The sequence below is a fragment of the Sinocyclocheilus grahami genome, unplaced genomic scaffold, assembly GCF_001515645.1.
Source record: "Sinocyclocheilus grahami isolate Dianchi unplaced genomic scaffold, SAMN03320097.WGS_v1.1 scaffold403.1, whole genome shotgun sequence".
In the NCBI taxonomy this organism is placed as follows: Eukaryota; Metazoa; Chordata; class Actinopteri; order Cypriniformes; family Cyprinidae; genus Sinocyclocheilus; species Sinocyclocheilus grahami.
Genome location: NW_015505582.1, coordinates 481961 through 507237, shown reverse-complemented (window position 1 = coordinate 507237; position 25277 = coordinate 481961). Strand labels below are relative to the sequence as shown.

The following is a 25277-nucleotide window of genomic DNA, read 5'->3' as shown; positions in this document are numbered from 1 at the left end:
AATTCCTAATGGGGTAAGGGGATAAAGTTAACATATTCTCTGAAAATGTCTTATTTTGCTTCTCAGTTAAATTTATTTCCTTTACATAATTTTAGATTTTTTTTGTCATTTACATATTTTTACTGGAAAACGAGATCAAAATTGTGATCAGTGGTTATTTTTTGCAGACAGTGTATTAATATTAATATAATACAGCATTCAACATCTCAATTCTAATCAGTGTACAGAATCATTCAGGAGTTTATGATCATGGGACCATTGTGTGAATGTGACCTTTGCTTTTTTTTTTTTATTGTGTTGTTAGTTCAGTTCTTATGGAATACAAATAAAAATGTTTGGAAGATTTACAAATGCAATTTGATATAAAAAAAAATGCATATTACTTCAAATGGAAAATAATAAAGTTGTACTGGAACACAAATGGAAATGTAAAAAAAAAAATTATTGAATGTTGACGTGTTTGTACATGGTTTTATTTACATTGTCATATTTTAGATAAAGCCTTACCTCTGAATGGACGACATGTCAATGTAACACGTTTGTTTCTCTGTGGTGTTTCATATTCTATTCATTTGCTTTATTTACATTTGTGAAGCATAAACCTATAACATTCCTATTGAAAAAATGGGTATAATTTTCCAAATGGCTCTTTAAAAAAATTATTTGCACATTTTTAAAAATCTCAGACTTGTCGCACCGATCCAACAGCCCTGTTTTAGACTTTCCTCAGCTCTACATTCTGAAGTGGTTTGTAAAAAAAATGACATCCACATTACATCAGCTAGTCCACGGTCTGATGCTCACTGTATCAAAATCAGCCCGCTCTCATGCTTGTATAAAGACAGCTTATGCAGACATTGATAGATGCTGTAGTAATGCAGATCAGTTGAACATCTCATGTGTTTGCTTCTCCTTCAGCTTGGTCAGACTGGTTGTTCAGAGAGTTTGTAGTTCCTGTAGCTGTAATTATTTCATGTGTTCATCAGTGCAATTTCATGGAGTGATATACTAATGTCAAAAGCTGTTCAAAAGTCAAATAAATGAATTCAGCACTATGTGAACGTTTTCTTTTTAATTATATTACAAAACCAATATTGTAAAACCTATATTGTAAAAAAAACAGCCCTGTTTTAGACTTTCCTCAGCTCTACATTCTGAAGTGGTTTGTAAAAAAAATGACATCCACATTACATCAGCTAGTCCACGGTCTGATGCTCACTGTATCAAAATCAGCCCGCTCTCATGCTTGTATAAAGACAGCTTATGCAGACATTGATAGATGCTGTAGTAATGCAGATCAGTTGAACATCTCATGTGTTTGCTTCTCCTTCAGCTTGGTCAGACTGGTTGTTCAGAGAGTTTGTAGTTCCTGTAGCTGTAATTATTTCATGTGTTCATCAGTGCAATTTCATGGAGTGATATACTAATGTCAAAAGCTGTTCAAAAGTCAAATAAATGAATTCAGTACTATGTGAACGTTTTCTTTTTAATTATATTACAAAACCATGTTACGTATTTCTATTTTAAAATAGCAAACCTGGATACTTCTGGAGAATAACAGGTAAGGACATGTAATGTTCATATACCAGTCAACACACCTAATAAGTTCCAAGACATAACGTATTAAGAAGGTGCACAGTGGCATTCACACAAACACTAAACACCATCATGGTAACACACATGAAACTGAAATAATGCAAAAAACATTCATTTAACAACATTAGGTGTAACACACAACCCTAATATACAAAACTGATAAGAAAAAACTAAGAAGAAACATGGTTATTTCAACAACAAAAAAACATCAAATTTGAAATGTAATGCAGGGAATTCTGGGAATGTCAATTTACGGTTATTCACTTCGGTTTTTTTCACTTCCAAAAACGGTATACTACCGTAAAATTAATGTCCAATACATGTAATGTCCAATACAGTTTTTCACCGTATATAATAGGGGAATTTACCGTTAACCATTTAACAGGTTTTTACTGTAGCATTTTTACAGTCTTTTACTGTTAAATTCACTGTCATTTTTTACAGTGTACTTCTATTGTCAGATACAATCATATCATAATAGTTAATACAGCCAACCAATACTTTAAAATATCTGAAAAAGCAATTGTAGCTCCTTTTAGTGGTTTTACACAAATCACAAACATTTATGTACCACTTGTCCAAACACAACAAACAAAACTCTGTAATCTGTAATATGATCAGATGCACAAGGTATATTTTCAATAGGCCCCAAACTAGTAACTGCTTGCTTAATTACACACAACACAGCAAACAGTTCTTCTAATAGTTTACACATTTATCACAATTGCTTTAACTATAAAGGAGAAAATATACAAAATAGCAAGAAAGAAAAAAGGGTTGTGGAGGGGGTAGAGAAAGGGGTGTAATGAGAGAGAGAAGAAAAGCGGAACAGGTAGAAAGAGTTGAGATGTAAATGAAAGGCAAGATCAATACTTCAGCATAATTCATGTACAACAAACACACACACACACACCAATAAGTACACATGAACTAGACGAAATGACTAGCAACATGGGCACTATCTTCTCTAATACATTAGAAGCTGTTGCCCCCATCAAATTGAAAAAGGTTAGAGAAAAACGTACTGCGCCATGGTACAACAGTAATACCCATTCTCTCAAGAAAAAAACTCGTAGTCTTGAGCGCAAATGGAGAAAAACTAACTTGGAAGGTTTTAGAATTGCGTGGAAAAACAGTATGTCCAGCTATAGACAGGCTCTAAAAGCTGCCAGGGCCGAGCATATCCACAAACTCAAAAAAAATAACCAAAACAATGTAACTAGGATTTACACAAGCTTCAGTCTGGATCCAGAACACCTGAGAAGAGATGATGCAACCCCTCAGAGGACCTCAGATGATGCCAACCCTGAAACAACTTACAGAACTACCACATTTTGCTATAAGTTTGATTGCATCATATAATAATTGCGGTTAATAGTGTTCATCGTCTGTTTTATTATGTCTTAAATTGATTTTTCCGTACATTTCTGCCATATGTACATTAATTGACAGTCACCACTGATAAGCTACCACTAAATATTGTAGAAACTTAATTTGCTGTAAAGTTGCTTTGCAATGATTTGTATCGTAAAAAGCGCTGTACAAATAAACTTGACTTGACTTGACTTGACACACACGGCCGTGAAGTAAAATACATGTAACTTCATTACGTATTTAAAATATAAAATATGAGTAACTGTATTTCGTTTTAGTTACATTTTAAATGGGTGGAAATCAAATTACAGTTACATCCGAAATCTATTTTAGATTACCAAAGTGATTACTTTTCATTTTAATTCCATTTATTTTATTTAATAGTAATGTAACATGTTTGAATTTTTTAACCAATGAGGCAACTGGTAATTCTCTGAATCTGACTCTTAAAAAAAAACAAATGTGTGCAGCCAATATTAGCACTGCAAATGTGATGCTGATTTTATTTTACTTACTTAAAAGAACAATATTGTCTGATTTGCTCTAGCACCAACAAAAATGGTTCCATGCACCGAATGTCTATTTACACTAGTCTAAGAGCAAATCTGGTTGGGATTGACATCGTTAGAAAAGACCCCTGTTCAAAAGCAGTTTGAGTAAGACATGGTGGTAAGTTACAACGTGATCGACCCGAGTTCGAACTCCCGTTCTTCTCCCTTTTCCCATCAGATATCTACCGCTGTTTGCACTAAGTATTAATAGCATCTAATTACTATCCCTTATTGATTTTTTTACATAGTGTGAATAGAATCTATGGCTATTTGCACTTACTGTAAATAGCATCTTTCGCTATTTGCACTTAATGCAAATAACCACTGCCTTCAAAATAAATTCACATCAGAAGAGTTGCGCGTTTGGTTCCTGAATGAAGCCGCATTTGGACAAATGATTCATTCGTAAAATCACTGCTTCATTCCTGAATGAATCAGCCGTTTTGAACGAACCGAATGATTCCATGACTCTTTCACTAAGACAGTGATTTGCCACCACCTACTGGCGGTGTTAGTTTCATATTTAAAAATATAATTTATTCAGATGGGTGGATTGTGGATCAGATGGGTGTTTCTACACTTTGACTGCAGTCCACCAATTTCTATTGATTAGACATGCTTTGGAAAGTCACACCTATCTAAGGTCTAACATCTGGAAATGCATATCTGAGCATGCAGAGACAGGATTGTGTCGAGGCACAGATCTGGGGAAGGCTACCAAACATTTTGCTGCATTGAAGATTCCTGAGAGAACTGTGGCCATCATAATTCTTAAATGAAAAGGTTTGGAACAACCAGGACTCTTTCTAGAGCTGGCTGCTTTGCCAAACTATCGGGAGGATGGCCGTGCAGAGAGGTGACCAAACACCCGATGGTCACTGTTGAGCTCCATTATTGAGATCATATGTGCAGACAGGAAAGACTTGCAAAAGGACAACCATCACAAATGGACAAAATCAAGTCCTGCCATATATTTTCTTCTTGTTAGTCTTGTTAGTTCACTCGGATATACTTCTCAACACAGAAGAAAAGACAACAAACATTTTCAAATAAGTATTGTCAAACTTGGTGGACCTCCAGAAAATTTCTGTGGCATTATCAATATAAATATCACATGAGCCATGAGCTTTGCTTGCAAAGACTGAGATGCTCCTTTATACCCAAACATGACACCTTCACCTATTACCAATTCACCTGTTCACTGTGAACTGTTTCAAAACAGTTTAATTTGGATATTCTATCAACTTTTCCCTTTTGTTTTGCCTCTGTCCCAACTTTTTTGGAGTGTGTTGCAGCCATCAAAATCAAAATTTGTTTATATTTACAAAAAGTTCAAGAGGATTAACAAATCACAGATACTTGATTTTTTTTACTCCATTTTGCAAAACGTCCCAACTTTTCTGGAATTGTGGTTGTATTAATGAAAATACAGTATTATTTAAAAGGTTCTTCAAAGCTTTATATTAAGGTTCTATATAGCATTTTCAAAGCATGGCTCTTTATGGAACCTTATAAAAAAGTTTCTGCTTTTCTGCTATTGTTACAAGCCCAATCATTTAACCATAACCATTTTTCTTAAGAGTGGGGGTTGGATTGTTCATACAGAGAACATTTAGAAATATAACTGAATGGGAACGTTATAAAAAGGTTCTTAGAACATATTTTTGTTAACTAGGTTTTTACCTCATACATGGATTCATACTTCCAGATTAACTTAAATTCTGAAAAAAATTGAAACACTACACAGCCATCGTGTTTATATGATATTCGTCCTTAATTTTGGATGAATACAGTTCTTAATACTGCATATTTTATTATATATTCAATTCATATGGATTCATTGAATCATCTAAGTTTTGGTTACCTGGACTGTCAATGGAGGGACAGAAACATATTGAGGATACTTGTGCCTAATAAAAGTAACAACAGCATATGTTGGTATAATGAAAACAGAAAACAGTAGAGGGAAGCCACTTAACAGCTCTCTCTAGTGACTTAAAAAGGAAATGTCAACCCATGACATTTCTCTTTTAATCTCTGCAAAATGTAGCAGGTAATATAGTGTGGAGATCAACCTGCATGATTTGGCTCAAAGCATTTTTCATGACTATGTGTGGTTCAGACTTTTAATTTGGCACTTTTCACAGTTTGCTTCAATGACAGTGTACAGCCTGTGTTGATTCCTCTGTCACTTGATTTGATAAAAGGCCAAACTTAAGATCTAAATGGCAATTTATGAAGACCACATAAATAAGCAGTACTATGTGTGAGTCTCTGCCCCATGTCTGCCTCTGACTGGCTACTATTTCTGCTGGTAAAACTTCTCCAGGGTTAAAACCCTAATGTTACTGTAAGGAGCTTATCGCTTGCCTCTTTCCCAGGCTCAATCCCTTTCTCCTCCCTCTTAAGAGTGCAGCCTGTAAGCACACACCTGATACATCTTTTCAAAGGTAAGTTTAAATACGTTTATTTTGCTTAATGTGTCAATTGAATCTGGAAAATGTTATTTACAGGTTTCTGATGGTGTCTATGCAACAAAAGCAAGTCCTTCTTTTAATCCCAGCATAGTTTACTGCTCTGATTGCATTAGTGAGTTTGAATGCAGTCAAATATTGAACATTACTGTAACTCTGGTAACATGAAAATTTTAGTTAATGGTTACAATTGTAATTGAAAGATTAATTGATGAGTGTTAATATTAATAATATAATTTTTAATATATATTTATAATATAATTATTATATGACCTAGTGGGCAGTGCGCCGACATATAGTGCCGTTGCGCTCCGGGCGTCCCGAGTTCGAGTCCTGGCTCGTGGACCTTTCCTGATCCCGCCCCCCTCTGTCTCTCCTACTTCGTTTCCTGTCACTGCTATACTGTCCTATCAAAATAAAAATGCCAAAAATAAATCTTTAATAAATATATTTATAATATGCTTATTTCCATTTGCAACACTAAACATTTGTACGCTCATTTCTACTTCTTATCTGTATGTTTAGCGCACACACCATGGCAAAAATTAACATTTAAAAACCCATGAAATGGTGAAAGTTTTCTTCCTGGTGTTAATGCATTTACTGCTGAAATGGAAAGTTTGGTCAGGACATATCGGACAGTGTGTCTTTTTAAAAATAGCATAAATAAATAAATAGCATGTTATTTATTATGTTATAATAAAATTATAATAAATTCGTTATGTTATAATGAATAACACCCATGATTTGTGTGTGTGGATTTTGGTTGTTGTGAATACATTGTTTTCCTCCTCGTGTTCAGGTCTAGCCTCAACCAGACGAAAAGATGTGCGACCAAACGTTTTTGGCCATCACGTTTGGCCCGTGTGATAACTGCAGTCAAAACAAACCTCTGATGAATATATATCTGAAGAATGAGCCCATCAACTACTGCTCTCTGTGTGTGGAGCTGGTATGTTATCACACACTTCTGCTTCAGGATGAGTTCAACAACACGATGTGTATTTTAAGACTTGAATCTCTCAGAACATGATTTCTGTCTGCCACTTTCACTGTTAAAAAAAAGGGAAATCTGTTCGTAGAACTTGACTGAAGTTATAATAATAAATAAAATATCATTATAAATATATAAAGTTGCCATGAAGTACAATCAGCCATCACTGTAACAATTACAGACTTAAAAAAAAACTGTAAGATGATAGTTGTGTTCAAACTGATAACATGACATGAATTCTAATGAGGAAAAAAAAAAAGTTTATGCCACAATATCACTTTATGCCACTTTATGCCTCAACAATTTGTACATGAAACACAGCAAAAGAAACGATCAATGATCATTTTAAGTACAGGACCAAACACATCCTGACATCACAAGACAGTAAGTAACTAAACTCAACAACAACAATGTAAATGAAAATAAGAATATGGGTCTGAAACACAGAATAATTTCCCCCAATTTAGGCCGATTTGAATTATAAAAATGCATGAGTCCAACTCTACCTGCATTGCTTTTTGAATTGTTTTAAAAGTAATTGTTTGTTTTAATAAAGTAAAGCTGCATTAATATGCATTGCTTCTGTTGAAGATGTTCACTTTTCACCACATTTATTGAATGTATGCTCTTATTAATCTTGACTTATTTTATCTGAACATTATATTTTGTGAGATTTATGCTCCTGTACAGTTTTGAGGTTAAATTTCTCTCTCTCTCTCTCTCTCTCTCTCTCTCTCTCTCTCTCCCTTTCTCTCTCCTCTTTTTTTTTTTTATATTTTGCTTTGTCTGAAACACAGAATAATTTCCCCCAATTTAGGCCGATTTGAATTATAAAAATGCATGAGTCCAACTCTACCTGCATTGCTTTTTGAATTGTTTTAAAAGTAATTGTTTGTTTTAATAAAGTAAAGCTGCATTAATATGCATTGCTTCTGTTGAAGATGTTCACTTTTCACCACATTTATTGAATGTATGCTCTTATTAATCTTGACTTATTTTATCTGAACATTATATTTTGTGAGATTTATGCTCCTGTACAGTTTTGAGGTTAAATTTCTCTCTCTCTCTCTCTCTCTCTCTCTCTCTCTCTCTCTCTCTCTCTCTCTCTCTCTTGTCATTTGATAATACTGATCTGTGAATTTATTTTATGTTGGATTTTTTTTTGTTAGTGAGGGATTTGTGGATATTACGGTAATTTATTCAAAAATTTATAGACACGTTGTTTTTCGTTTTAAAGTAAATCTTGAAGCAAATGTTTGTTCATTGTTTCGGCAATATTTATTTGATCCTTAAGAATTTTATAGCGTTCAACTGTCACCCCTGTTGAAAAAACCAGCATATGCTGGTTAGGTATGGTTTGACGCTGGGATGCTGGTTTGAGCTGGTCCTTTGCTGGTTTATGCTGGTCCTTTGCTGGTTTAAGCTGGTCCTTTGCTGGTTTAAACTGGTCCTTTGCTGGTTTAAGCTGGTCCTTTGCTGGTTTAAGCTGGCCCTTTGCTGTTTTAAACTGGTCCTTTGCTGGTTTAAACGGGCCCTTTGCTGGTTTGTGCTGGTCCTTTGCTGGTTTAAGCTGGTCCTTTGCTGGTTTAAGCTGGTCCTTTGCTGGTTTAAGCTGGCCCTTTGCTGGTTTAAGCTGGTCCTTTGCTGGTTTATGCTGGTCCTTTGCAGGTTTAAGCTGGTCCTTTGCTGGTTTAAGCTGGCCCTTTGCTGGTTTAAGCTGGTCCTTTGCTGGTTTATGCTGGTCCTTTGCAGGTTTAAGCTGGTCCTTTGCTGGTTTAAGCTGGCCCTTTGCTGGTTTAAGCTGGTCCTTTGCTGGTTTATGCTGGTCCTTTGCAGGTTTAAGCTGGTCCTTTGCTGGTTTAAGCTGGCCCTTTGCTGGTTTAAGCTGGTCCTTTGCTGGTTTATGCTGGTCCTTTGCAGGTTTAAGCTGGTCCTTTGCTGGTTTAAGCTGGCCCTTTGCTGGTTTAAGCTGGTCCTTTGCTGGTTTATGCTGGTCCTTTGCAGGTTTAAGCTGGTCCTTTGCTGGTTTAAGCTGGCCCTTTGCTGGTTTAAGCTGGTCCTTTGCTGGTTTATGCTGGTCCTTTGCAGGTTTAAGCTGGTCCTTTGCTGGTTTAAGCTGGCCCTTTGCTGGTTTAAGCTGGTCCTTTGCTGGTTTATGCTGGTCCTTTGCAGGTTTAAGCTGGTCCTTTGCTGGTTTAAGCTGGCCCTTTGCTGGTTTAAGCTGGTCCTTTGCTGGTTTATGCTGGTCCTTTGCAGGTTTAAGCTGGTCCTTTGCTGGTTTAAGCTGGCCCTTTGCTGGTTTAAGCTGGTCCTTTGCTGGTTTATGCTGGTCCTTTGCAGGTTTAAGCTGGTCCTTTGCTGGTTTAAGCTGGCCCTTTGCTGGTTTAAGCTGGTCCTTTGCTGGTTTATGCTGGTCCTTTGCAGGTTTAAGCTGGTCCTTTGCTGGTTTAAGCTGGCCCTTTGCTGGTTTAAGCTGGTCCTTTGCTGGTTTATGCTGGTCCTTTGCAGGTTTAAGCTGGTCCTTTGCTGGTTTAAGCTGGCCCTTTGCTGGTTTAAGCTGGTCCTTTGCTGGTTTATGCTGGTCCTTTGCAGGTTTAAGCTGGTCCTTTGCTGGTTTAAGCTGGCCCTTTGCTGGTTTAAGCTGGTCCTTTGCTGGTTTATGCTGGTCCTTTGCAGGTTTAAGCTGGTCCTTTGCTGGTTTAAGCTGGCCCTTTGCTGGTTTAAGCTGGTCCTTTGCTGGTTTATGCTGGTCCTTTGCAGGTTTAAGCTGGTCCTTTGCTGGTTTAAGCTGGCCCTTTGCTGGTTTAAGCTGGTCCTTTGCTGGTTTATGCTGGTCCTTTGCAGGTTTAAGCTGGTCCTTTGCTGGTTTAAGCTGGCCCTTTGCTGGTTTAAGCTGGTCCTTTGCTGGTTTATGCTGGTCCTTTGCAGGTTTAAGCTGGTCCTTTGCTGGTTTAAGCTGGCCCTTTGCTGGTTTAAGCTGGTCCTTTGCTGGTTTATGCTGGTCCTTTGCAGGTTTAAGCTGGTCCTTTGCTGGTTTAAGCTGGCCCTTTGCTGGTTTAAGCTGGTCCTTTGCTGGTTTATGCTGGTCCTTTGCAGGTTTAAGCTGGTCCTTTGCTGGTTTAAGCTGGCCCTTTGCTGGTTTAAGCTGGTCCTTTGCTGGTTTATGCTGGTCATGTGCTGGCAAAGGTCCAGCATAAACCAGCAAAAGACCAGTTTAAACCAGCAAAGGACCAGCATAAACCAGCAAAGGACCAGCTTAAACCAGCATCCCAGCGTCAAAACATACCTAACCAGCATATGCTGGGTTTTTTCAACAGGGACGTGGACATTTTAAAAACTGTTACACTGACAAACGCTAGGACTTTTTTTTTTTGTCTCAGAGCTGTCAGATACTGCAAAACACATCCTTATGTCATCACTTACACAGAACACATCTGTAAAGTGCTTTATCTAAGAGCTTTCTGAAAACACATTATTTAGTGTGTTATTTAGTTAGACCAGTACCAACATGTAATTGTGTTGTAGTCACAAAAGTAACCAATGAAGTACCAATCAATTTACAAACAGCATATACGAACGCAATAAATTAATCAGAAGTTTCATCAAATTTGGAACTGTTTAAATGTAAAAATATGATGGAAGAAAAATCAAGCAAAACCATTTCGAAACAATGATTTGAAAGACTGAATAAAATGATATAATACATAAATCAGATATAAATGTGTTTTTGGGCTTTAGTCGGTGAGCACCAGAAATAAATGTGATGTAGTGCTGGGTCGTTCTTGAACGATTCGTTCGTTTTGAACGAATCTTTAATGTGACTCGGGAAGAACGAGTCGTCTCAGGGAGTGATTCGTTCAGTCGCGCATGCGCAAAATTCATATAAGGTTCTGTACTGGAATTAGTCAAGTAGTTCACCTGGTTCGAGTCTTCAGGTTTGAGTCGTTCGTTCATCACGTGACAGCCCCATAAGCCCAAACCTGAAGACTTGTCAGATAAGAGGTGAGGTGAGCTAATCATAGACTGAAGACCAGGGTAAACAATGAATTCATCTTTTCTGTTTCTTATAGCGGTTTTGTATTGTTTGTAGTGTAATAGTAGACATATTAGGGAAGTAACACGTAACATTTTAATTATATTTTGTTAAAATGAACGAAATGACTCGAAAAAAGATTCGTTCATTTTGCTGAACGAGACTCAAAGGTCCGAGTCGGTCAAATGATCCGAACTTCCCATCACTAGTGTGATGCTGATGGTGGTGATGTGTCACGTGACGCTGGCGCTAACGCCAGAGCATCATCAGACTGTGTGCAGCAGGCCATCAGTCTCGGCTCATAATAAAGAGCATATTTATAGACACATCCGTCATCCAGCTGTGCTTTCTTAAAGATGGCCTGTCAGGGACTGGCGAAGGGCGAAACCATCCACACGCTGAAAGTGGAGTCCGAGTCTTTGAAAGCCAAACTAGAGGAGGAGAGAGCCAAACTACACGACGTCGAGCGTGAGTAAAACACTCAGCGGCTGTTTGTCCAAACACGGCGAGCTGCCTAGCTAGACTGCATTCATGGACAGCACAGCTAATGTGCGAATGCCCGAACATTCCGTAGCTCGATTTGAAATACAGAAATATCTGCCAAACACCAGCTAAATGTAAGACATTAATGCATTTCGTCAGTGTCCATATGATCTAAAACAGTCATTCTTGAGACATGGGACAAAACAGGTCCAGCAAGGGTAACTGCTATTAGGCTTAAAAATGAAAATATTGAGGGATTAATACATGAGGGATTAATAATAGAATGTATTTAACACAGTTATCACCTTCAATTGAATTGTCTCATTATTATACCAAATCTATGTTTCATAATGTCCTCGCACTACATCTAAAACAACTGTTTCAGTTGTAAATGATTATTAAAAACTTGAAATGTGAAAATTTTCTCAAAATTGATTATAGTTTTAGTATATGTGTTTACTTGGAATACTCTTGCACTGATTAGTATTTTTTCTTCTTCAATATAAAGGTGCAAGTTCCCAACTATAGTAAGTAAAAAACTAATAATCATAGTGGTGATTTCAAATGAGCAAATTCAAAGTATGTGTTTTCTGGGGACTGATTTGTTTTGTTTTGCAGATTGTTTTTTATGTAAAAATAGATTATACAACTTTTATGAATGTCATCTAGACACCAAGACAACAGTACTCAGCATACAAAATGCAACAATGATGATAATACTATTTTTAGATAAAAAAAAAAAAAGTACTAATCAATGCAACAGTGTAATTTATTTATGCTGCAATGCATGCTGGGTGCCATCATAGTACAATTTTACTTTTGGAATTGAGGATGATATTGTTTGTCAACAGTAATGTTTTTGTAATTCGTTTATAAAATTTTAAAACCTGCCAGTTCGTTACAGTCAATCGGCATATATCCATCAAAAATATAATAAGTAATGCATCTTCCTGATGCTAAGATGAGTTTTTAGGAAAAGTGCTACTTCAGGTGGTGATGTGGTTAATAATGGAAATGTGTTTTTCTGACATAAGTGCATCAGGTGGCGGAGAAGATAGAGGCTCTGGGTCAGTTTGTCATGAAGACCAGGAGAACCTTAAAAGGACATGGGAATAAAGTGCTGTGCATGGACTGGTGCCGTGACAAGAGAAGAATCGTCAGCTCCTCTCAGGTAACAGGACATACTGTCACAGTACCTAACCACTGTTGCCATATATAGAGACAGATGTTTTTTTAGGAAATGTGATGTGTTGTCCAAAAGAGTTAGAAGCTGCAGTATATCAGTTATCCACAATCTTTATTATATTTAATGAGAGACGCCTTCTTGTTCCTTCACAGCGAGGCAAAAGTAATTCTCCAAAACCTTCACCCACTCTTTTTCTCTCTGGTGGAATGTGCTGCCAATCTCCACCCAAACTGCAGCGACAATCACATCTTTCAAAGTGCAATCGAAAACACACATATTCCACGAGCACAACCCACATTCTTAAACCAATGCACTTTCCAATGCACTCATTTCTCCACATTGCTTCTCAATCTAGTTGTATAATAAACCTGGCATCGTGTATTACGAATATTGTTGGCCCCTTGACAAATTGCTTTGTTCCTCGTCTTTTGTAAGTCACTTTGGATAAAAATATCTGCTAAATTACTTCCTTTAAAAAAAGTCTTTACTGAAATGTTGAATCTCTCCTTTAGGATGGAAAAGTCATTGTGTGGGATGCATATACAACCAATAAGGTACATTTTTCTATCTGTGTCATGCATTACTCTAGGGTGATGTTTTGCAGTGCTTGGAGCTATTTAAAAATAATAATCTGCATGTTTTATAGTTGTAATGCACTCTAATGGAAACCCAGGGGGTATTAGTGCCAAACTAATCTGGCAGCCATATAAACACACACATGAACACATCAGGCATGCAGAATCTTTTTCATGTGTATACTGGACCATTTAAATACTCAGACATATGTGTACATAGTATATTTTAGTGTTTTTTTTAATAGCCTCCATTCTCATTACATGTTTTATGCATGAGTTTAATAACATGTATGGAGAAAAGCAGTTTAAATAACCAGTTTTTCCGTTTGTGTATGTCGTTTGTTGAAATGAAAAAGAACAGAAACGTAATTTTAGACATTAATTAGGCATGTTTGCTATTGCAATGCAGTTAGTTTAGTTCACAAGAACCCAGATCTCGATCAGTCACCCATATCTCATTTTCATGTATATTATGTACATTATTATGCTGCTTATTACATGGTTACATACAAATAAATAAATAAATAAATACTTAATTTAAGTTTAAATAAATGTAAGTTAAATAGATAAATAGATGTAAGTTGTTCTGTGATGAATTACTTTGGTTTGTTAATAAATATCTGCAAAATGCATCCAGACACCTTGTCTTGATCAAAATGTAAATTGATTTTTTTTTGTGATGTGTGTTGTACAGGAGCATGCGGTCACTATGCCCTGCACCTGGGTCATGGCATGTGCTTATGCCCCTTCTGGCTGTGCTGTGGCTTGTGGGTAAGTATCATGAGAGGGTCATAAGCATTAGTAGTAGTAGTACTAGTAAGTTTTGTAATTTCATAGGTCAATGCTGATCTTAACTTCAGAGAATATGAGCTGTTATATTATTTAAGAACTATGTCTTCCAGTCATAATTTAAAAATCCAAATATCAGTCAAAAAATAAAATATATTATTTGCTGTGCATTTCTGCAAAATATTAACATTTCACTTTGTCTTTCATTCAGTGGTTTGGATAATAAATGCTCCGTCTATCCTCTTTCTTTGGATAAAAATGAGAACTTGGCAGCTAAGAAGAAATCTGTGGCCATGCACACCAACTATCTGTCTTCCTGCAGCTTCACCAACTCTGACATGCAGGTGAGAGAGAGGCGTAGGCTTTATTTATTTATTTTAAATCACACCAACACATTACTTTCACAGCCCTAAAAATGAAGAACAAAAAAAAACATAAAATCTTTTTTTGTTGTTGTTGTTGATCTGCAGGGATCTGCAGTTGAGCTGCAGTTCGCTATGTGCAGAGCTGGTCAAATTATAATAATTCATAGATTAATAATTAAGCTCTAGTCTGTGGCAGTGATGGGTCTGTAATGATTTAGCTGAAATTTATAGAACATACACACATTTCTCATTGCAATTATCACAGCAATCCCCTGAAGTTCCCCTGATATGATTTCTGCTAATAACCTAAATAACCTTGTCATGGATCAGTAAGAAATGCTTTTTTGGCATGAGATCTGTGATTTGGTCTGTTCTGTGAGTGTAACAGTCATTTGGAATAATTCTAAAAATGATCACTACAGCCTTCTGTTGGGTTTGTGTTTGTCATGAGTGTGTTTAAAAAAAAAAAAAGTGGTTGGGGTTTTCTCTCTCTGCACCGTCACACATCACGGATTGTTCCACTTTTGTGATTATGTTCCTGTCAGTCACAACAAAGATATTAAAAAGACGAAGTGAAATATTTTGTTTTCGTCAAGGCAAGTGAAAATGTGAAAGTGATAATTCTGTGGCTTCCAGTGATTATGATTTTTGTAGGGTTTACCCTCCCAAACTGATTTAAACCTGTTGCTGGTTATTTTTAATCTTGGTTCTTCAGGTCAGAGTAGGAAACAACAAATGTTGTGTAAGGACCATGTGTTTGTGGTCCTTATGTAATGATCAGTACCTCCACTAGAGAGTGATACAGGTGTTTTATTTATTTCAGGTCATTGCAAAATGTCAGGGAGAATTTAAAATGATCTATACTTGCTTATCCATTTGTTCAAGACAGACACAGAAGTGTGTGTGTGTGTGTGTGTGTGTGTTGCAGATTCTGACATCAAGTGGTGATGGGACATGTGCATTATGGGATGTTGAGAGTGGGCAGCTGCTGCAGAGTTTCCATGGTCACTCGGCTGATGTTCTTTCATTGGACCTCGCACCCTCTGAAACAGGAAACACCTTTGTATCAGGGGTCAGATCCTCAAAACTCCATCTGCACATATACTCATGTGTTTTACACACACATCTCAACCCCCACTCACTCAACACATGTGATTACTATCATTACAGCTGAATCAGCAAAATACTCATTTCAGTTTATAAAGGTGAATGAAAGCACTGGATATAAATGATCATTTCTAAATGGCCATCATTAACATTGTAAGTCATGGATTGATTTTACATATTAGGTTGTTGTTCAGTCACAATGTCAGTTTGGGTAATGTGTAGCTATTCTTAGGGCATCATTCTCCTGAGATTCACGCTGTTTTGTGTGAGTGTTGTTCTGCCGGTCTCTAAAGTGCTGTGTGTGTTTTTCAGGGCTGTGATAAGAAGGCTAATGTGTGGGACATGCGCTCGGGACAGAATGTTCAGTCCTTTGAAACGCATGAGTCTGACATCAACAGTGTGAAGTGAGTGACCCACCGCCTGGCACTTTCTGATAATGCTCTTAAGCTACGTTCACACCTCAGTTCTTTTCCTTCACTGCATGACATTGTGAACAGCGAAAATCACATTGAATCTGATATTTTGAATTCTGATCTGGGCCACTTTATTATGTGGAAATAAATCATATATATCAGATTTTCTTCACAATCTGACTTCAGTGTAAACAGTTGGGTTAGACATGTTTTTATGCCAATCTACTGACATTTATCATAATTGTTTATTTGGCATGAAAAAGCTGAAGAACAACAAAAGCAGCCATTGATGTCAAAGTGTTATATAGTACAGGAGTAATTTTATAACATTTATATACATATTGATATATAGTTACAGTATATACTGTATATATACACTACTAGTAAAAAAGTTTGGAATAATTAAGATTTAAATTTTTAAGATTTTAAAGAAGTTTTTGAAAGAAGTATCCTATGCTCACCAAGGCTACATTTATTTGATCAAAATACAATAATACTGCAAAATATTATTGCAATTTACAATAAATTTTTATTATTATTATTATATTGTAAATTGTAATTTATTCTTGTAATGGCAAAGCTGAATTTTAAGCAGCCATTACTCTTCAGTGTCACATCATTCTAAAATGCTGATTTGGTGTTAAAGAATTTCTTATTATTATCATTGTTGAAAACGATTGTGCTGCCTGATATCTTTGTGGAAAATGTGATACCTTATCATTCAAATATTTAGGGTAAGTAAAATGTTAAAAAGAAGAAGAAATTAATACTTCTGTTCGGAACTGAAATTGACCAAATTCATGTAATTGACCAAAAGTGACAGTAAAGAAAATATGTAAAAAATGTTACAAAATATTAATTTTTTTTAAATAAATGCTGTTCATTGAACAAAAAACAACAGCAAAAGCAATAACAACAATAATAATAAAACAAATGTGAGTGAAAAGATCGTTGGAGTACTGCATATAAGCGGTAAACACATGTATTTATTTATAAGTGTAAGATTGTGCAGGAAAGTTATTATTTAACTATTCAGATTTGGAATGTTTTCAGTGTTTGCTGCATAACTCTACCACTACTCTCATAACTCTAGTACAATGTCTTTAGATACAGTATGTGGACATCCAAAAAATGCACCCATATGTGTATTAAATGTTTAAATTTAAAACCATCAGCACTAGTTGGCCTTTGCTGCTATAACAGCTTCCACTCATCTGTAAATAATTTTCACTAGATGTTGCATCATGCCTGTGGGGATTCACTTCCATGCAGAGCATCAGCAAGGTCAGGCACTGATGTTGGAAGATGAGTTTTGACTTGCAGTTACCATTTCAATTCACACCAACGATGTTCATTTGGGTTCATGTCTGGGTTTTATGCAAACCTGTTCTTCCACATCAGATTCAGTGAAGCATTTCTAAATGGGCCTCTCTTTGTACACAGGGGCGCAGTCAGTGTCATGCTAAAACACAAAATGTCCCAATTATACTTAAATTGCTTATATTGGGAGATTGTATGCCTGTATGCTAGATTTGATGTACTTTTTTTTACCAATGTTCAAAGCTGAAATAGCTAAACCTGTTTATTGGAATAGGGTGTCCACATAATTTTGGCCATGCATGCACAGCATATACTTGAGTAATAAAATGGTAAAAGCTGACCAACCTCACAAACCAAAAACTTTTAGGAAAGAGTTAGAATTTACGGAGCCCTGCACATGACATGCAAGAAAAAATAAATAGTGCGCACGATTTACTAATTTGTTCCCTCCATGTACTAAAACGTGCACACGATTACTATTTCATTCCCTCGATTTGCTAAATCGTGCGCACAATTTACTAATTCGGGAACAAATTAGTAAATCGTGCACACAATTTAGACTACAATTTTTTCCTGCATGCCATGTGCTGGGCTCCGTAACAATTGGGAATTTGTCGTGTGAACATAGCCATAGTACTGTCTATGTGTTTTAGTTTTCTATGAAGCCGTTTGCTCCGTGCTATTTTGTCACTTAATATTTTATTTTGGTGCATCAATCTATTAAGTTGCATAGTATATAAAACCATGATCTGCACTAGTCTTTTAGCATTTTATTTTACATTAATCACCAGCAGGACAAAATACAAACTTTTCAGCTCAAGGCCTTCTTTAGTGCATTGAACAATTCAACTACTCAACTATTGATGTCATCATTCATTAGCCAATGTTAAGTCTCTACAAACACACATATTCCAATTAAATGCTTGACAGTTTCCATTTGTATATAACACAAATTTTCACATCTACTAATACATTGCACAATATACCCATGGCTATAACATGACTTACAGAGTCCCATATTTATAACAATTTCACAATGAAATAGTTTTTATAAATAAACAATCACCATCATCTACTACCTGAATTAAATTTCAAAATATATAACAGTCAAAAGTAAAATGATCATCAGAAATACATTGTCATAAATAACCAATTGATCTTCACAATGTAAATGCTCAAGATATACTTCACAAAATATTAAAATGGACTCACCAATTAAAGTGAAGTGACATGTGGCCAAGTATGGTGACCCAAAGTGCACACACACACACACACCGTGAACACACACCCGGAGCAGTGGGCAGCCATTTATGCTGTGGCACCCGGGGAGCAGTTGGGGGTTCGGTGCCTTGCTCAAGGGCACCTCAGTCATGGTATTGAAGGTGGGAGAGAGTACTGTACATTCACTCCCCCCACCTACAATCCCTGCCAGTACAAGACTCGAACCCACAACCTTTGGGTTACGAGTCCGACTCTCTAACCATTAGGCCACGACTTCCCCCTGAATTATAACTAATTACAGTGAAAGATCTAAATCCTTATTCATGCCGTCTGGAGCTAGTGATTTAAGTTTATAAATTCAAAATGCTTCTCGTTTTAATAATTCTTTGTTTAAATTACCTCCTCTACGTGATCCGAAAACTTCCTCTACACCTATACATTCCAGTTGTTTGATGTCATGTCCCAGCTCGTTGATATGTCTAGCTACTGGAGAAGTTATGTCTTGTCATCTAATACTTGATTTATGTTCATTAATTCATAATTTCAACTGACGCAATGATTTTCCTATATACAGTATCTCACAGAAGTGAGTACACCCCTCACATTTTTGTAAATATTTTATTATATCTTTTCATGTGACAACACTGAAGAAATGACACTTTGCTACAATGTATAGTAGTGAGTGTACAGCTTGTATAACAGTGGGCTTTCTTGTGCATTATCTTTAGAAGAGGCTTCCTTCTGGGACGACAGCCATGCAGACCAATTTGATGCAGTGTGCGGCGTATGGTCTGAGCACTGACAGGTTGACCCCCCACCTCTTCAACCTCTGCAGCAATGCTGGCAGCACTCATACGTCTTATTTCCCAAATACAACCTCTGGAAATGACGCTGAGCACGTGCACTCAACTTCTTTGGTCGACCATGGCGAGGCCTGTTCGGAGTGGATCCTGTCCTGTTAAACTGCTGTATGGTCTTGGCCACCGTGCTGCAGCTCAGTTTCAGGGTCTTGGCAATCTTCTTATAGCCTACGCCATCTTTATGTAGAGCAACAATTATTTTTTTCAGATCCTCAGAGAGCTCTTTGCCATGAGGTGCCATGTTGAACTTCCAGTGACCAGTATGAGAGAGTGAGAGCGATAACACCAAATTTAACACACCTGCTCCCCATTCACACATGAAAAGATATAATAAAATATTTACAAAAATGTGAGGGGTGTACTCACTTCTGTGAGATACTGTATATATATCTTTTGACAAGGACATTTTAACATATAGATCACAAGTTGTTATAAATTACGAGTTGAGCAGGTAATACAAGATGTAATTTCAAAGCATTTCCGTGTTATTAGACATATAAACTGTTTACACTTTATCAAGTATTGGCACGCGGCACAATTTCTGCAGGGGAAACAGCCTTGTATAAAAACACTTTTTTTCTCCTCATTACATCTGAATTTACCAACATATCTGACAGGTTACGTGATCTTTTAAAAGTAAACAGTGGGCGATACTGAAATTTATCGTTCAGAGATTCAACAGATGATAATATGTGCCAATGTTTATAAATAATAGATTTTATTGTATTACTGCGCTCACTGTATGTCAATTAACAATTTACTGAGAATTATTATTATTATTTTTTTTGTGGATTTTCTAATTTCAAAAGGTAATTTCTATTCAATTTATTAACCTTATCTAATGCATTATTTAACCAAATTTCTGGATACCATTTAGATCTAAATAATTTATATCTATCTATATATATATATATATATATATAAAATATATTTTACCTGTTTATCAAAGTCATATGTAGTACTACAATTACGTTTTAATCTACACAATTGACTAATCTGTTAACTTCGTTTTAGAGGAATTGGATGATAATTATCAATAGCTAATATCGGATTTTTATCCGTTGGTTTTCGAAATACTGTTGTATGCAATGACTCTTCAATCTCAGTTACTTTCACACCCCAAAAATGTATCGAATCATGACTCTTTTCCATTGTAAGTGTAATAATAGATGATATTTTCAAATTAATGAATTACAAAAATAAGACTAATTCTCTTTCAGAACCTGAGCATATCATAAAACAATCATCAATATCTTGCATCCAAAACTTAATATATGAATAAAACGGATTGTTACTGTAGATATGATCCTGTTCAATTTTACCCATGAAAAAATTGGCATAATTTGGTACTATTGGAGTGCCAATCGCTGTACCTTGAACTTAATAAATAAATATCTTTCTCAATTGAAAAATATAAGACTAATGTTGTAACGTCCATTATATCTTGTACTCTGAGTACATGGTACTCTGATGTCATCATCTTTACAATAAAAATTGTGTACATCTAAGCCTTCGTCATGAGGTATGTTTGTGTAAAGAGAAGTAACATTGAGTGTTACAAGCCAATCCGTCATGCTTATACAAGAAATTTAATTCGATTTATTCCAAAAAATTGGTAGTATCTTTTAAATAAGATGGTAATTTCTTCACTATTGGTTGAATCAAAGAATCGAGGAATTTAGATATAGTTTCTGTCAATGACCCATTTCCTGAGACAATTGGTCGCATTGGAGGATCTTCTAGTGATTTATGAATTTCAGGTAAAGCATATAAAACCAGAATTCTAGGATGTTCATTTTTTTAAATATTTAAATCATGTCCATTAATCCATTTCCTATTAAATCCATTTGTAAAATGTCATCAATTTGTTTTTTATAGGAGTGGGTTAAACACAAGTTTCGGTAACACTTTACTTGAAGGGGTGTGCATAAGACTGACATGACACCTTCATAATCATGACATGACACATGTCATGAATATGAAGGAGGTTTTATGCATGTTTATGACAACTGTCATTAAGTGTCATTCGCTCAGTTATGTAATTTTTAATGCAAAGATGACATTGTTTGAGATGTCTTTGTTATGGGCTATGGTTAGGGGTAAGGGTAGGGGTAGGGTTAGGTCAAATAATGTCATATTTGCATTAAAAATGACATAACTGAGCGAATGACACTTAATGACAGTTGTCATAAACATGCATAAAACCTCCTTCATATTCATGACATGTGTCATGTCATGATTATGAAGGTGTCATGTCAGTCTTATGCACACCCCTTCAAGTAAAGTGTAACCCAAGTTTCTTATAAAACGTCTTATGTCACTTTTATTTATTCAATATATATTAGAATACAGCAATCCTAAAATTTCACATTTCTAAAAAACTTAACCATAAAGTGATTTTAGACATTATATGGTACAAAAGATAACACTTTGCTCAATACTGTAATTTGCTATTTTATCTTGTTGATTTAAAATAGCACATTTGGGAGAAGTAACCTCCCGAAGTCCTTTTCCTTTTCCCTGACGCCCTCTTCTAGTTGGTTGATTGCATTTGGAACGGCGGGGCTGGCCCAAAAAAGGTTTTCTTTGTCAAGATGTAGTTTGAGAAGACGACGTATAGGAATCATCTGATTCAGAAGCACTTGTGAGTCTCATTCCCCCTCGTTTTTGCTGAGGTTTTGGTTTATCCGACATCCAAGTGTAGACTTTGAAGTCTTTATAGTCCATGGTGTCTCTTTTGAACTGGTGAATCTTGACATTAAGTAATTCCATTCTGAATTTATCAAGTTTTTCGTCCGTTTTTCTCTGAAGATCATTTAGTTGTCGCTTATCAAATTTGTATTTAATTTCCATCTTATAGCTTTCAAAGTGGGTGGAGGGGTTGAATTGTTCAACGCTCTGAAGAAGGCCTTGAGCCGAAACATTTGTGTTTTTTTCCTGCTGGTGATTAATGTAAAATAAAGTGCTAAAAGAAGACTATTTTTGTGAGTGAAGATCATGGTTTTATATACTAAGTATTTTAATTGTCTGTGGAAATTGTAACCTTCTATATGAATGCAGGTATTACCCTAGCGGAGATGCTTTTGCAACTGGATCTGATGATGCTACTGTAAGTTTTTCTACATTGCAACACACCAGTTACCTCATATTATTTACCCCATATAAATTTCAAAACAATCATTAGGCTTCTCAAAGATTACAAAGGATTGCCAGAAAGATTCAGAATCAATCATGTAAAACCTGTTGCCCTGTGTCCACTGATTAATACACACACACACACACACCCTCCTGAGCCATACTGAAATGAATGGCTTGATAATTGGTTTAGTTAATTATAAACAATGATCTTTTGATGACTTGATGATCTTTTAATAATGTTGATCAAATTGGGTGTAGAGATACTCAGTTGACTGATTATATGTGGGTGTATTAGAATAGATGTTTGTGTATTTAGTAAGCCTGCTGTTATATTCCTGTGTCCTTGTTTTCTAATCAAATCATGTCACCTGTTAGTCAGTCAGTCAGTGATCGCCGAGACTCGATGAGTCAGACTCTGTAAGTTCATACTGAGCTCACTGTGAACTTTCGTCTTGTTTCAGTGTCGTCTGTATGACCTGCGAGCTGACCGTGAGGTTGCCATCTACTCCAAAGACAGTATCATATTTGGAGCCTCTAGTGTGGACTTCTCCCTCAGTGGTAAGAAAGCGGACACAGGCCCTTAAAGCAGAGTGTTCACCTAAAAATGAAAATGTATATGAATAAAAGTCATAATTTATCAAAAATCATTAATTCACCCTCATACCATTCCAATTTTCTTTGTTTTGTTTTGTTTTCACTGAACACAAAAGGAGAATGTCCCAAGTGTTCATTTCCATACTTTGAAACTGAATGGGGACTGCACCATTAAAGCACCAGCCACAAAAGTATCATAAATGTGCTCCATATGTCTCTTTTCAATCCCATATGACATCTTTGTGTGACAACAGGCCAAAATTTAAGCTTATACTTTATTTTGATGGTCCCCTTTTAGACATTCTGTTGACTGTATGTACCTTTGAAACTCGCATTATAGCATTAGTGGGGTATTAAACTCTTAGGTAAGGGTTAAGGTGAGTAGAATAAGCTGACTTGTACTTGCAAAGTTACTTATAGTCAGCAGGATGTGTAAAGGGAACCATCAAAACAAAAAGTGTTACCAAATTTACTCATTATTCACCGAAAATCTTTACATCGGCTGCAATTCTCAAGTGTCGACTCAACTGAGCATTTTTACTTTTAAATATGATGCATTAAAGGGATATTTCACCCAAAAATCTAAATGTTGTCATAATTTACTCACCGCCATGTTGTTCCAAACCTGTATTTCTTTCTTTCTACTGTGGAACTCAAAATTCAATGAAAGTTAACGGGGTCTCTTGTTGTTTTGGACCCCACCGACTTTCATTGTATAGGCAAAAATGGTTAAAAATATTTGCGTTCTACAGAAAAAAAGAAAGTCGTACAGGAAGTTATACATGGTAAACCCGTTAAAAACCTGTCATGCCAGATTTTATATCAAACATCCATCTTTTTTGAGTGCTTCGTTTATGTCAAACATGATGTGACACGTTGCGGGTGTCATAATTGAATGTATGACATTCAAAAGAATGACATTTGCGGATTGTGATTTTTTTTTAAAACAGATTTAGGGCTCTATCATACACCCCGCAGTTCTCATTTTCCTGTCCTGCGCCGCATTGTTTAAATAGCAAATGCATTTGCGCCCAATTGTGCGCCCATGGGCGTGCTGGTCTAAAAAAGAGGTGTGTTCAGTCACATTGTTGGCACGTTGCTATTTTGAGGAACTGAAAATAGACTGCGCCATAGACCAACTCAAACCTGGTCTAAAGTCTGGCGCAATATTTTTTTTTGTTATTTAAAGAGCGCGTTAGTAATATGTGCCTATAGGCAGGTGCACAGCGCACATACACTTTGCTTATAACACACACAGGGACGCGCAGCAGCACACAAACATTTTTTAAAATGAAAAATTACATTCCGCCATGTAAATAGCGAATCCGCCATGGCGCGAGTGCAGCTGGCTTTTAAAGGGGATGGGAGACGAGACTCTTATTGATTTATTGCACATTACGCCCAAAAAACACCCATTACTCATTAAGAGAATAGGGACAACCCGTTTATACCATGCGCCCGGGCGAGCCGACTGTTTTACCGTCGTTAAACTAGCAAAATGGATTCAGACACGCCCTGAGTGCACCTGCGCCGTGCGCTTTAGACCATGCACTTAGATCGTTAAAATAGGGCCCTTAATTTTGATCTATTTCTCACACAAAAGCAATAATGCTGCTCTAGGTTCGGAAGACTTATATAATGTATGTGTCATGAAGCCTAACTGATTTGTTCATGTACTTTTTAAAGCTTGAAATCCAGTTTCTTTTCATTGCATTCCAAAGAGTTACATTTGTCTTTTTATGATTAACGGAATAAAGTCATACCGGTTTTAAACAGCATGAGGGGGAGTAAATGATGACAGAATTTTCATTGTTTGGTAAATTATTTCTTTGAACTGGTCATCGGTCAGCATGTTGCTCTGATATCTCACTTACATGTGATACACTGACTCCCATACACTGCTCTAGGTTTTTACTAGGGCTTTTTATAAGCACTGACTATACAGTGTCCTTAACCTTATTTTGGTACACAGGACACATGGTTATTAGTGACATAGAGATATCTGCTGTAATGAAACCCAAGGTTTCCAAGGAATGTTGCTCAACAGAGTCAAATTAGAGAACAGGCAAGTATCTCAGCTGTGATGCCCACACTTGCCAGGATAGCATGTGTCTAACATGTGTCTCATTAGGGAGTGTAGACTTATGACAGTTATATTGCTCTAGAACAGTATTTCCCAACTGGGGTGCCATCTGTCAAGAGCA

General features: G+C 36.3%; 1 protein-coding gene across 1 annotated transcript; it reads left to right on the top strand.

Moving 5' to 3' along the window:
- The first annotated feature begins 5897 nt into the window (after positions 1-5897).
- LOC107550626 (guanine nucleotide-binding protein subunit beta-5-like) lies at positions 5898-23063 on the top strand. The gene is made up of 10 exons (XM_016231954.1): positions 5898-5971; positions 6798-6947; positions 11379-11490; positions 12540-12676; positions 13204-13245; positions 13961-14037; positions 14267-14399; positions 15840-15931; positions 22402-22450; positions 22941-23063. The coding sequence occupies exons 2-10, from the start codon at positions 6822-6824 to the stop codon at positions 23061-23063; spliced, it is 891 nt and encodes a 296-aa protein (XP_016087440.1). The 5' UTR covers positions 5898-5971; positions 6798-6821.
- Positions 23064-25277: the final 2214 nt, after the last annotated feature.